This window comes from Hibiscus syriacus, unplaced genomic scaffold (genome assembly GCF_006381635.1).
Source record: "Hibiscus syriacus cultivar Baekdansim isolate YM2019G1 unplaced genomic scaffold, ASM638163v2 tig00110332_pilon, whole genome shotgun sequence".
NCBI classification, from domain to species: Eukaryota; Viridiplantae; Streptophyta; class Magnoliopsida; order Malvales; family Malvaceae; genus Hibiscus; species Hibiscus syriacus.
In genome coordinates this window covers 7856652-7871641 of record NW_024062688.1, presented here as the reverse complement: position 1 = coordinate 7871641, position 14990 = coordinate 7856652, and the positions used below count along the sequence as shown (strand labels likewise).

General features: G+C 36.9%; 1 protein-coding gene and 2 pseudogenes across 1 annotated transcript; 1 reads left to right on the top strand and 2 right to left on the bottom strand.

The window, feature by feature from the left end:
* Nucleotides 1-304: 304 nt before the first annotated feature.
* On the bottom strand, nt 305-810 carry LOC120119936 (annotated as a pseudogene).
* Nucleotides 811-1646: 836 nt separating this feature from the next.
* On the top strand, nt 1647-3080 carry LOC120120075 (ribosomal RNA large subunit methyltransferase F-like). Its single transcript, XM_039139820.1, has 5 exons — nt 1647-1716; nt 1907-1980; nt 2063-2267; nt 2513-2791; nt 2878-3080. Exons 1-4 carry the CDS (start codon nt 1647-1649, stop codon nt 2578-2580), a joined length of 417 nt encoding a protein of 138 aa, XP_038995751.1. The 3' UTR covers nt 2581-2791; nt 2878-3080.
* A 6611-nt stretch (nt 3081-9691) lies between these two features.
* Nucleotides 9692-14309, bottom strand: LOC120120074 (annotated as a pseudogene).
* Between the last annotated feature and the right edge of the window lie 681 nt (nt 14310-14990).

Sequence of the window (14990 nt, the reverse complement as noted above, 5' to 3'; positions counted from 1 at the left end):
TACTCTCACGAATAATCATATCACACAGATTATACAGTAAAGTGAGGAGCTGTACTACAATGAGAAAACACACATGAAGCAGACATATATGGACTAGAGGTTTTAACTTTCAACATAATGTTCTTTCTCACTGCAAAAGTGCCCATTACAACCAGGAGCCTAATATAAACCGGAAGCAGAAGCCAAACAAATATAGGAGTAATGCTTGGTTCATAAGCACATGCAAAAAGAAACAAATCAAAAGGCCAAACAAATTATAATAACCAAGACGACCATGAATGAAATGTGAAAGCCATTCAACCCCTTAGCGACCATTGTTTGTGCAGTCTCTAGCGAAGTGCCCACAACCTCCACAGCTGTAACAAGCCAAACCACCACCATCTCCGCCCGTCACAGTCCCTTGCTAAATGTCCGACTCCCACACTTGAAACACCAAACCACCACCACCATACCCACCTCTTCTTCCTCCAACCGTATCCGCCGCCGCCACGAACTCCTCCACGTTCGGATCTAGAGGTTCCGCGAACAGGATCACCGTTGGGGCCAGTACATCAACGGCCTTGGGGCGACCTTCATTAGAGTCGATGACGAACTCGACCTCTTCGCCATCAGCAAGGCTGCGGAAACCCTCGGAAAGGATAGAAGAGGTGAACGAACAAATCGTCTCAGCCTTCGTCTGGGGTTATGAACCCAAAGCCCTTCTGGTCACTGAACCACTTCACCTTCCCTGTCATCTTACTCTCACCCATGTTTTCCGGCGAAGCCCAGATCTAAAAAATCCCTACCAAAACCCCACTACCGAAAACCAAGAAATACAAGTTATGTGAATAGATCACAAAATATAAGTGATGTGACAAGATATATTTGATATATGAGAATATGATATGACCTACATAAACATATGAGAAAGAATATGTGTTACATGAGTTATGTGATAAGAACAATTAAAATTATATGTCTATGTGATAAGAATATGTGAATGTGTGATAACATAAATAGTAATGTTCATGTTATGTGTTATGAGAGTTAGGGGTATAGTTGACATGTCATGATTCGAAGTCTTCGGGATATATATGTAATCCTTTTAAATATACATGTGATATTTCGGTACATTTATTTGATCTATTGGAATATATATATGGTTCTTAAGGAATGATTCTTCAGGACATAATGATCTTTCGGAACATAGGAATCTTTCGAGATATAATGATCCTTCGGGACAAATTCTATGCACCCCTAGTGATTAAATATGTAATAGACAAAATATAAAATTATTAGAGATTGTTTTCTTTTATAAATAAAAGAAAAAAAATATACGAACTAATTTACTTAAGTAGTTAAGAAAATTATTATTATTCTTAAAGATTAATAATTTAAGTGTCAATGATTACAGCAGCAGAAGATTAAACTGTCAATATAAAATGATTAAAAATAATTAGAATATATATTAATTTTTAAATAAATGAAATTGAGTTTTACTGTGTTATTTGAAATAATGGGGTCAAAAAACCCAGTTATCCCGTGGGTTGTGGAGATAATGGCATGAGCTATTGGTCTCCATTGGGTTTAGCCTGGCTAACCCATCGCTGCAAACGGTCACTTCCTCATTTGCTTGACTCGATGATTTCACCGGTGTCAATTCATTAATGATAACAGAAAGAAGAGATTATATTTTAGAATTAGTCTTGATAATTTCTGCGGGTGTAAAAGGAAAAGGTATGTGTTAATTGGCCATCAATTTATTTGTTTTGGTTTGGATTGAACAAAATGCCATCCAAGAAGAGGAGAAGAAAGGAAGAAACCCACGATCCACCCAAAAAACAATACTCCTCCCGATTTCGCTCTTTTAGCCTCTTTATACCCTTCCTTTAAACCCTTCGTCATCTACAACCGCGACGCCGCCCAGGATCGACTGGACCGACTTCAAGCCACCCCGCTAACTCACCCCGTCCTCCTCCTCATGACCATGGCCCTCCATTGGTATTCTCCTAAGCTTCTCTGATCTCTATGCTGCTTCTACTGTTTTGCTACTGTTTCTTAAAATTGATTTGGGTTTTAACAGGTGGATCCCCGATGGGCAGCTCTGCCCTACGGTGCCCAATCGATCCAATTACATCCATTGGATAGAGACCTCCTTTCTTCCGACATTATTCCCAGAGCTAACAGCAAAGGAGATGTTGTGAGAGGATTTGATATTGGAACTGGAGCCAACTGTATCTACCCTCTTCTTGGTGCATCGCTTCTGGGTTGGAATTTTGTTGCATCAGGTAAAATTTATATGTTTTCTTCATACTTTTCTTAATTAGATGTTTATAATCCTGTTGTCTCACTTGAATTATGGGTTTTAATTTTAGACACTGGTAAACTTGATTGCATGTGACTGATGTAGCTCTAGATTGGACAGAGAAATGTTAAAAACAATCCCAATATTTCAGAATTAGTTGAGATTAAAAGTTAAATGTTCTCGAAACACCCTTACTCCTGAGGGGTTAAATAATGGCAAATCTAGCGATTCTGAGGATGGAGAAGGTTTGCCGTCTTCTACTCTTGATATATCATCAAGCGAAGATAATAGTTTGATGGACCTGCTATACTTGTTGATGTCGTAAGGGATGGCGAGACCTTTGACTTCTGCATGTGTAATCCCCCTTTTTTGAAAGCATTGAGGAAGCAGGATTGAATCCGAAAACTTCCTGTGGTGGAACGTATGAGGAGATGGTCTGCCATGGTGGAGAGAAGGCTTTCATTACACGAATTATTGAAGATAGTGTTGTGTGAAGCAGTCTTTCTGGTATCATTCTAACGCAGATCTCCATCTCTTTTAACTTAGTTCCTTTCACATGATACTAAATATTTAGGTTCTAATTTTGTGCTTAGGTGGTATACTTCAATGGTGGAGGAAAGTGAATCTCAAATTCCTAACGTCAAAGCTTCGAGAGTCGAGTTACTATAGTAAAACAACTGAGTTTGTCCAAGGAAAAACATGTCGATGGGGACTTGCTTGGTCCTATGTGCCTCCTGCGAAGAAGATAATTACACCTCATGTGACTGAAAAGAATATTCTCTCTTTCATGCTTGAGGTTTGGTTATTTTCTTTAGTTTTGTCTTAATAATTCTCAAATTTCTCTCATTCAGTAGTTATTGGAGGTATTACCTAATGTTGGCCTTAGATGAATTATCTACATCGACTCTCTGCCCTGTTTTTAAGTTAGTTCTTGTTGCAGCTTAAAATTTAAAAATACAACTAAAATGGCATATCCTAATGGCTGTGAGGTTCAGTATTAGAATTTTGAAAGACATTTAAAAAGAAACACCTGTGCCAGTCATATTGGAATCAATCCAAGGTACAAATTAATTTTCAATTTTTTCGTGCACAAAGTTAAATTTTAACTGTTATGCATGTCCAGTTGCTTGTATGGAGATTTAATTTAAATCTGTAGGTTTGTATATGTTTGTATCACATGTTACATTTTTCTTTTTCTTTGTTTTATGACCTCTCTCTATCGCCTTCTCTTCTTCCTAGGTATTCAACGCCAGTTTAGTGCAATACATATACTTCAATCAGTTGAGTCCTTTTTCCAGCTGGTGGAGCATCTTGTAAACTGAATACCACTTCTTTTACGGTTGATGAAATATTACTTTCCATTTATCATAGTGTGCTTTGATGTGTATGAAATTTTTCTTTGTGCTTACATGCAGCACAATTTCATTTTAACAGATTACTGCATCATCTGAACACTGCAATGCTCCTAACAATGACTAAAACTTCTTGATGAAGTTTCTAGTTGCAGCAATGTAGAAGATGCACCCTCAAACCTGTCTTTTTCGTGTTTCGGTTTGGTCACCTTCTTGTTTCTTAAATTTAATGTGTGCGGTCTCGACTCTATACATGATTTCCATTTCGTTTACAGGTATTTCAGCAAATCCCAGGCACATTACTTGTGAAAGGATCATTACAGCATAGATAGCTCTCTCTCAGGTTTTCTCTCACTGTTCCCCATATCTTTACGGAACTCACTATTCTTACTCTTGCAGTTTAAAGGCTTCTTTACCATCAAAATTTTCCTTATTCTATGTATTAATGGACATGTGGCCGATAACTTGCTAGTACTTCCTTAATCTGTTGCCCAAACACTGAGAAAGGGAAGTTGTTAAATCCTGTTTGTCTTTACCAGAACAGGTGACTTTTCTGGCCAAGGTCAACTCCTTATGCCTGATTCAGTGAAGTGGCAAGAAATAGAATGTGAAATTCTGGGTCAATTTCTTTTCTGGTATATGCTTCTAGGACCTTACATGGAAGTTTAGAGGATCCACCTCCGTACTCAAATATTGGCCCTTTTATGTAGTATTTTGTTTTCAGTCTCATTTATGTGTATTGGCCCATGATAAGTTCTTTTTCATAATGTCTTCTTCAATCTTCAATTTTAGACAACTCGTCAATACAATTAATGTGGACCATGATTTGTCTATTCTTTTGCAGGATTGTTTTCCTCAATAATCCAACAGCTGGAGGCTTCCCTCAGACATAAATTTTGCAGAGAGAAGGCTGGAACCAATTAGAGTTTAGGGTTCCTATTCACAATGTAGCACTTAGAGTTTAGGAACCATATCAGATCCTCCCATAAAACTGTCAATATCCTATCTTTAGAAGGGATCGAAAGTCGAAACTTGCCTGGCCTTTTAAAGGCAATGTAGTACTTAAACTGAGGCAGCATTATACATACTTGAAAACTTTAAATTATATATATATCTTATAACATTTTGACTTAAAAAATGTATGTTTTCTCTCTCATCTTTTGAAAAGTAAAGGTCTATTGGCCATTACAGCTCAAAAGGGATCTCAGCATTGCAGAAAAACTAAAGCTGTAAGTATCAGAACTAGCTAATCCAATAAGAATACAAATATGCAAAATGCATGCCATTTACATTTGTACTACAAAGTATCCAATTCCATGCTGTAGAAATTAGTTACAAGAGAAAATGTCAGAAATTTGTCTACCAAAGATGAATAGAAGTTGAAAATTTCATCAACACTTGCCTTGGACCCTGGCGTGAGGTTGACCATCGACAAAATCCTTACCAATAAATCTGTAGAGGATACCTGCAACTGATAGCACAACCATCAGCAAAACACCTACTAATGAACATCCTAACATATCCATGAATTTGGCTGGTCTCTGGTTTAACACATACAACAGGGGCCATCTGACGTGCTGTCCCTGTGTTCTCACTCTCTAAATCATGTTTTCCAGGCCATACAATCTGGTCTTTGTGAAGTCTCTTCGGACCGAAGTTAGCCATCCAATTCGTCACAACCAGGAAATGTTTCCCAATATTTTCATGAAGGTCACAGCATTTCTGTTTCAATGGAGACTGCCCTACGCCCATCTGTTTAGACATCCGAGAACCCTTTTTTCTTTCGATCAGAGGAAAAAAAAGAATGATTCTATCTTGTCTATTAGCATTGATTCTATCTATGATCAAGTTGAAAGACTTCATTTTTGGTTCCCTGATACCCCCGAATGGATTGGATCATTTCCGCCAACAAAATGAACGCAAAGTCTGTCCCCAATGCTTCTCCAATCTGGAAGTTCTGGCAAAGAGAATAATATGGTATTCTTATCTGTCGTCCTTTTTTTTCAGTGCAACATAGGAAAGCCCCTCCTTTTGTCGTCTCTGCAGCTTTCCTTTTCTATTGAATGCATGACATAGCTAGGACCTTCCAATCATGTTTGAGCATATGTTCAAAGTTCATACCAAACCCATCCCCTATCTGAATAAGGTTTTTTTTGGCCCAATACCCCAAGCGGGTTAATTATTTAGGGTATTAGGCAAACATTATTTTAGAAATTACGACATTCTCTACAACGAACACTGAACTCGTCACCTCGAGGAGACGAGTTCATGAAGATATTATTTTTAATTGTCTCCGTGAAGTGAGCCCCAAGTGGGCCATTATTTTATTATCATTAAAATGACTCGTCACCTCGGCGTGACGAGTCCATTTAAAAATTTTTTAATTACAAAAATAAAATAAAAGTATAAATTAAAAAAATTAAGTGGAACTCGTCACGTCAAGGTGACGAGTTCCTTCAAATTCAAAAAAGTAATCGTTGGTCAACGGCTATATGTGTAAAGTCCTAAATCCCGGGTTAGTAGTTCGGATTAACACGATTCCAAAGTTGAGCCATTGGAACTTATTATATTAGTTGGACTAAGTTGTTGTTAGTGGGCTTGAGTTAGGGCCCAAGAGAATTAATGAAGGGAGATGAGTATTCATGATAATAAAAGTAAAGGGACTAAAAGTGTAGTTTACCCATAGCTATTTTAGAAGCTGAAAACCCCTCCTTATATTATGTTTTCACCGTGAACAACCCTCTTACACGACTCACCAAACACTCTTCCTATCTCTCATCTTTCTCTTCTGTTATCTTCTTAAATAAGAATCTCAAAGAAATTCAATCCTAGTTGGATCCATCCAAGGTAGATTATTAAACCTCATCCTTCTAGCTTCATTTTGAGCTCCCTTTCACTAGTTTTATCCATAGAACCAAAAATGGTCTTGAGAGTTTTGTGGAAATCTATGGATTCTAGCTAAGTTTTGAGTTATAGGGAGTTTTAGATGTTATTCAACCCCTAGATAGATTGGTAATCCATTTTCTCATTTTGTTAGTGAAGGAGATAGGAGAAAGCTCAAGAGCTAAAAAAATAAAAGTTGAATCTTGAGCGAGTTAAGAAAGTTCTAGCCATCCAAGAAGCAAGGTAACACATTTACAACTCTTCATACTCTTAGTGAGTCATTAGAAGTTCAAAATAGTTTAAATGGTTGAGTTGAGCATAATAAGCATTTTCATGGTGAAATTCTTGTTTTAGAGTTATAAATGTGTTTAATGCCTCTATTATGACCCTTGTTGATCAAATAAACTTTAATCATGTTTGGGACCTTACTAAGGTCTTTGGGATTGAATTATAGCATCTTAGTATGTGTTATATGATTTATGTAGGTAAAGTATCGATACTATTGGGATAATATCGATACTAGTTCTTCGTTTTGGGAAATTCGTGATTTTATGGGTAAAAGTATTGATACTCTTTCAAGACAAAACTTTGGGCCATAGTTTCGAAACTAGGCAAAACAGAATGTTTAAAAGTATCAGTACTTATATAAAGTATCGAAACTTTTGTAGTAGTATCGATACTCTTGGGTTAGTATCGATACTTTCAGTCTGTTTTGAGAAAAAATGTCAGTTTTTAATGGAATTAGACGAGGGTACCCCACACTTTTTTATCATCAATAGACTACAAGTGAGATAATGATTATTGACACTTAGAAACAAGATTTATTAGGATAACAAAAATAGTTGGATATACTCGAGAAACAACCAACACACCCGAGTTCCTTAAGAAAATTCTAGCATTATGAAAGTATAGATTCAGTCTGAATATCCTTAGGTAGAACCGGGTTCTTCTGACTACTATGTTTTCCGAGGCTTAACATTCTTTAGAAAGGGTGGGTTAGTTTATGGGTATGGTTTCGGTACAGAGAATTCGAGAGCCATATCCAGGGTAGACTAGAGGGGTGTATGAGCATCGATGCAAACCCTCAGCCGCACCATGATGTCTACCATAGAGAGAGTGGAGTATTCGATAATACTCACTAAGCAATTTTCAAGCAACTAGCTTGAGTATGTCATGAACACTTTTAGTATGACTTAGTTGTTAGTGTGGCACTGGGTTAGTTAGCTTAGCGTTTGGAGTTTGTTCCCTTAGCAGGCTAGTCGAGGAGCAGTCCGAGGACTTTTTGACAATAGTGATCCAGACCCAACTAGTGCAGAGTACGTCTCAAGTTCATCTTTAGAGGGCATGTATATTTGTAAACCCCGATTTCTATATTTTTATATGAGTCGTAACTCATCTTTATACTATGGGTTGTATGATTTAAACATTATTTTGGGAGCTCCCAATAAACTTTTTATTTAAATTGTAGTTGATTTATTTGGCATGAGTGGGTTACAAATGGTCATTTTAAAAGAAAAAATTTTGGTTAGCCACTCCGGTGGTTCCGTGTGCATTTTGATCGGTCGACTGGTGTGTCGTATTGGTTTAGGATGTTATATGAGCAACGATAACTTGGAACTCGTCACCTCAAGGTATGAGTTCAGTCTATGTTTTTCCCACTAGCCGTTTATAACCGTTGGATAATAATATAAATATGGGTTTAGGGTTTTGGTTTCTCACTAAACACTAAATCTAAAAAAATTAAAAAAATACATTTTGTCAAAATCTTAAAAAATGACAACCCTAGAATATGTGTGTCTAGACAACGTCAATATTTCGTCGATCGTAAGCCACGGATGATGAATGGAATATTTGTAAGCACGGGATGACATACAGAGAGTAGCATTAGGACAGTGATATATCTGTAGCGATGATTTTCGGCCATATTTTTGTGTGGCTTCAAGCTATACCTGGTGTTGGTTGAGGCTCTGGTCAAACGTTGGTGGCCCGAGAATCACACTTTCACTTCTTGAGTGATGAAGTGACGATTACTTTGAAAGACGTCGCTTACCAACTCAGTGTTCCTGTGAATGAAGCCTCTGTGGGAGTCAGAACATGTACAACACATCGTTGGTTACCAAGTTTTGGGGAATGACCACCATCTGACATCATCGACGACTTTTGGGTATAATAACATGGTTGGAATCGGAATTCCAAGTGACGGACGAGTCTACTGAGGAGGAGGTTATTTTGCGTCTCAAGCATATCTTCTCCAATTGATCAGAGGAGTATTATTACCAAATAAATCCGCAATTTGGTGCTCAATCAATATCTGCGATATTTGGAGACTTCGTTGTATGTCCGTAATACCAGTTGGGGCTCGACGATTTTGGCCTTTTTGTACCGGGAGCTTTGTAAGGCTGAAATTGTCTAGCCGAGTCAAAAAGTCGATGTCGACAGCTGTCTGATACTACTAAAGTCGTGGGCTTAGTATCGATTCCGTTTATGACACAATTACAACATTCCCTATCGAGTTTTCTATGGATGCAAGACAATTATTTTTATATTTTTTTAATTTCATAAATTTAATTATTTTTTATTTGTTTATAATATTTTTATTTTTAAAAATTTTAGATGGCGTCATAAAATATCCGAGATTGGGGGTTCCACTGCACGAGATATATGATGAGGACCGACATCACTGGTCAATCTACGATATGGCATACAATTTTTTTTTTGAATCTTGTTTTTATACTAATTTAATTTTATATAATTTAAAGTTCTTTTGGCTTTTGTATGTTGACGAGGGATCAACCAATTATTGTTAAGGGGATTTTTGTGGGGTCCCACTTATGCTGTGTTGTGTCGTCGTTATTACATTATTTGATTATCGAGTGACACACTGTTGATAGAGTGATGCGACAGTTTACGCCGCATCATCCGATTCATACGCATATGGTTGATATGAACGCAATCCATAGAATTGATACACGTGAGAAACATACCGAAATTGGCCGGTGAAACACGCTATATACATCAACTCATTGAATCAACGTGAACAATTGCTCCCCCCGTGTCTCGACATTACACCACTGGACCTAGATTTTGACTATTCTCCCTATCTCCGAAATTACGAAGCAAATGGGAAACCATATCTCACGACATCAGAAGAGAGGGGATAATGGGAACATTATCAAGCCACATACGCCAAGTCGAAGTCCAAGTCCAAGAAGAAAGCAACATCATCATCTTCTTCCGCTTCAGCATCTGCAGTTGAAGAGTACTATTATGCGTCTCAGGCTAGTTTCGGTTTCTATCCTCCATTCCATACTTCAGCCGAGACTCGATCGAATTGTGTTGAAGGTTCATGGGATGAATCGCTATACACTCAACCATCTTCGACAAAATATGCGGTTGCAGGTGAGTGGGACCATATCCTATATGATCAACAAAGTAGAAACCAAGTCCAAGCAGTTATGACAATGATGACTTCAAATGTCATAAATCAATCACTGCATTTTGAAGGTGGATCACAAAGTGTGTTAAGTACACCTCCTCGGCAAGACAACGACGACGACAGCGATCAAAGCCTATGACTTCGGCGCACTCGACGAGCCCCGCATTATTATCATTCGACCACTCCGCGACATCATCAAGAACTTAGGAAATATAAATAAATTTTCTTTGTAAATACATTTTATTTTATTAAATTTTATCCGGCCGAACTCGTCACTAGAGTGACGAATTTCAAGTTAGTTGGCCATGACCGTTGCCCATATAATCGTTGACCAACGCTACTTTTTTGAATTTGAAGGAACTTGTCACCTCAACGTGACAAGTTCTAATTTTTTTAATTTATAATTTATTTTATTTTTGTAATTTAAATTTTAAACGGACTCATTATACCGAGGTGATGAGTCATTTTAATGATAATAAAATAATGGTCCACGTAGGGCCCACGTCACGGGGACAATTTAAAAATAATATTTTCAGAAACTCTTCACCTCGAAGTGATGAGTTCGGTGTTCACTGTAGAGAATGTCGTGGTTTCTAAAATGAAGTCCATGTTGGCCCAATATCCTAAATAATTAACCCGCTTGGGGGTATTGAGCCAAAAAAAACCTCTGAATAGCTGGAAAGAATGCCCAACAAGTTCAGATAAGGTAATGCTTTCCCAGACATTAAAGGAAAGACACTAAAGGAACATGCTTTCGGAGATTAAGAGATTTGATTAGTGTTTCATAAAAAAAAGGCCAAGGAAAACAAAACAAAAATCTCCCTTTCCAACAACCTTCTAGGTTTCATCAACGTTTCGGAGTCGAATCTTCGGCAAACTGTAACATGGCCAACCCTAGAGTGTATGTACAACAAATCAAAGTTAATAACATATTACAAACTTTACCAATGTACAACGAACCTGATGTATTCTGAAAGCAAATCTGACTCCTTGAAGGATCATATAGTCCATTGAAGGATCCTTTTCCAGTGTTTCCTTTGTCTAATGTTCTTTTTAAAAGTACGATAGAAAATAACTTTTAAATTATATACATTATGTTGTAAATTAAAATTATAGAATTTAAATTATATTTACACTTATTATACTATGATATATAAATATTATGATATATAATATATCAACTTAAACTATAAATAAATATGAAAAAATATTTTAAGATAATTTATTAATATTTTTATATATGAATTTTTATTAAGAAAAAATATATTATCAATACTTATTAACATGTGGATATAAAATTATTACAAAATAATAATTTAAATATTTGTTTTGAAAAAAAGAATATTATAAAAAAAACATTAGTGCTAACAAATTAAGGTGAATTTATTAAAATAAAATGTATATACGTAGTTGAGTGGAACTCATGCATTAATAGGAGTAAAATTATAATTTGCTTCCAAAGGCAAAGTTAAAAATGAAAAGGCTAGAAATCCTAACTTTTGTTGTTGGTTTAAAACCACCGTAATTTTTTTCTACTTTTCACCCGTTTAATATTGATTTTACGATCAAAACAAACTTCTTAACTAAAAGTGCATTTAGAAAGCCACACCAAACGAGTCTAACCCTTCTATCCTATCCTTATCCTATCCTTGGGCATTACTTAAGATGATGCTTACATATAGAAGCGTATATGATCCCAAGAACCTTGCTTATAATCCCTGCACTGCTGTTGAGCATCAACGACTCTCGTGTGCGTATGAGGCTATAAACAGTTCGTTCCCTCCTGATCCTGAGAATTTAATTCAAAATAACTTTTTCTACTTGAATAATTTGTTTTTTTTCACAAGAAAAAAAGTCCGAAGAGAGTCGGCACTCTTACTTCTCTGACAGGGCAACCATTTTCTTTAAGGCAATATCACAAGGCTTTATGGAGTCATCCTTGTAGTATAACACATACTAATTTCTTGAGATCTCGGTATCTGAATGCTGCTTCGTGTAATGTGTCGACTTTTTTCTCCGGCAAAGCAAGGTGCTTCAAAACTGAGCGTAATTCTCATGCATGCATTCCAGTTCACTTTAATACATAGATATATCTTTCCAGCATTTCAATGATGACCCACGCGGTATATCGTTTTATGCATATCTAGAATCATTAACAACACTTGGAAAGCTAGCAAAATCATATCCCCTATGCATTTATGCTACTCAAGCTGAGTGTAATTGTCATGCATGTCTCCCGGTATGATGATTGGCCATGTATGTATCGGACATAGGTGTTAGATATAAATAATTTAAAGAAGATGACAAGAACTTTAATAATTAGCAACCAACCATATAGAAAAGTTCATCATCAAGCCACTTCACAAATGCTACAACATCTTCGATGTTCCGATAAACATCATTATTTACTTATCATCAAATTCACAAATTCTCCTTGTGTCTCAGCATTCGTCTTTATCTGCATAAAGAATGAACCAACAATGGCTAGAACCAAGGTTGATTTTTGTACTGATAAGATGTTTGTAAGAATTTTGAGTAACTAAAGCATAAACTCAAAACCCTGTAATTTACAAGTACCAGACTACAACTTGGGAGCTGAAAATGAAATCATCTATATAAACAAAATCCAACCTCAATTTGACTGAACTAGGAAAACACTTACAGCCAGAAAATGTGATGATCTATTCTCAATTTCTCCAATTATGCTGCTACGAAACATTTGCAACATCAGGCACATCACATAATCCTCCATTTGTAGAATACTTTCTAGAATCCCTTTTCATGAGCGAATGATAAAACTCTACTTGTGGAGCTCATTTCACGACACCACTGCTGTTTCTCACTGAAAACTTTGGAGGTGGAGGTGGAATTTGTGTACAGCTTTCCTATTTTGTTCCACCTGGAATGAAGCAGGAAGTCCTAGGACTGGAGGAGGATTACGAATTCTCAAAGCCCTTTTCTCGAAATCAAAGGAAGCTGAAGCAGCAGCAGGCTTTTGAGAACTTACAGGTTCATACTCCTCCATTTCTTTGGTACGCATAAAACCATCAGATTGCCTTCTCTTATTTGGAATCAACTCTTGTATGTAAAATTTTGATCCACTTAGAGAGTGTTCTTCCAGGCCACTCCTTGTCCAGAACATTAGCTGCATACTCTGCACTTGAAAATTCCCAGCTAGTAATAGCCCATTGCTTCATCCTTTTAAGTAAATTTAATCTATTTACACTTGCACTACTGTGTTCTGCTTACCGAATTCCGCGAGTCAACATATTCCACCTTGCTTTGAACTGGACTTAATGCCTTATCAGAATTCATTGTTGAGCATGAATTTCATAGTTCGTCTCGCAAACACGAATTAACCCACCTCAAATATGCAAGCTCCTCAACTTCATTCAAGTGGCTCATTTGTAGACCTTCTACTTGTTTACTCAAGTTTTCATTGGTATGTATTAACATTGTTGCCTCCGCTTTAGCTTTCGCAACAACATCACTCTGATTAAACCAAGGTACAAAAATCAGTTAGTTAATGCAAAAAGACATCAATCATCTTCTTGATTCACCAACCATACTGAGGAGTTAAAAAGTTAAGGAAACTTTCCTCAAAAGAAAAAAAAAGAAAGGTCAATGAAACTACCTCGTAAGCTTTGGCAAGAGAAGCTAACTGGGATTCCAAAGAAGAAAGCTTGCAAGCAAGATTCCTCTTTTGCATCTGTAGATCCTTGTTCAACCTCCTCAACTCCACTGCTTCCATTTCAAGATCCTTATTTGATTGTGGTTCCTTGGAAATTTCCAAAAGGGAAGTCAAAGTTGCCAGTTGGTCACATAAGCTGGTCTTCTCAGACTCCAACAACCCAACTATGTGAGAAAGATTATCCACTTGGATGTTCCTTGTTTCAAGCCGCCTTTCAAGATCTAAAACTTCAGCATTTGTCTTCCTCTCTGTAAGCTCAGCTTGCAGCTTAAGCTCCCTTTCTTTATAGTTTAGATTCCTGGAGAAGGGTCCTAACATGGTCTAATTCGATGAACAAATCGCAAGAATCGGTGGACTGTCTCCGGAGAGTTTGGTAGACTTGAGGGTGGGCTTGGGTTGCATGAACGGAGCAAGATAAATCAGTAATGAAAGACCTTTTAAATGGGAATGCAGAGGTGAGTTGTTTTAGTCAGTGTTCGATAAAGGAGGCTCTTAGTGATGGTTTGAAGCTTGGTTTCTTGTCAGCTGTGCCTGTGAAGCCCTTGACAATGTGTCATGAAGACTTGGGCTTGCATTGATTGGCAATGGAGGTTTTGGTGGTTGATTTTGATCACCAAATTTTAAGGCTTTGGCTTTGTTCCCAAATGTGTATTCTTCTCTCATTGTATAGACTTGGAAAGAAATTTTTTCAACAACATACATTTTATATGTCACCGATTCATCATATCATGTATTGTTATACACTAGTACTAACAGACTTGATATTTATTTTATAAACATCATGTTTGACAGGTGTTCTTCCACCGGTACATAACAATCAATCTGATAACGCCGTTGGTTAATCAGACATTTGTTGGATTCACCCTACCTTTGTGACAATGGTAAAACCAAGATTTTTAGCAAGTACGTAGTGGAAGCGAGTGCAAAACCCCTCAAACACAACATCATCCACAATTTCATAACCTTGGTTGTCCATTTCCTTCAACTACCTAACGGTTCGTTTCTTTTTCCAGTCGATTTCATATCATTTCGTTAAAAATGAAATGTTTTTTTTATAGAAAAACCGTGCAGGAGATCTTTACAATCATGAAGGCGATAAAACAGGTAGGCGTGGTGATATCAACCGTTGATCAAGAGTAGATCATCGCTGCCATTAAAGAAGCTGGAAATGTCAAGGTAAAATTTCAGTCTGTCCTATAATTTCATTTGTTCCGTGAAGGATTTTGCCTTTGTAATTTGAAAATAACGTGTAATGTAGACTAATGACGAATGCTAGTACGGTTCAGAGTGATATCTATTCTCAAATTCGAATTTCTTTCGCAGATTGTGTTCTCTGAGATTTTA

Bases quoted from the DNA above. Each gene is read 5' to 3' on its own strand.
- LOC120120075 (XM_039139820.1), top strand. From the start codon at position 1,647: ATGATAACAGAAAGAAGAGATTATATTTTAGAATTAGTCTTGATAATT. The intron at 1,717-1,906 runs GTATGTGTTAAT...GACGCCGCCCAG, and splicing joins TGCGGGTGTAAAAGGAAAAG to GATCGACTGGACCGACTTCA. The intron at 1,981-2,062 runs GTATTCTCCTAA...GGGTTTTAACAG, and splicing joins ATGACCATGGCCCTCCATTG to GTGGATCCCCGATGGGCAGC.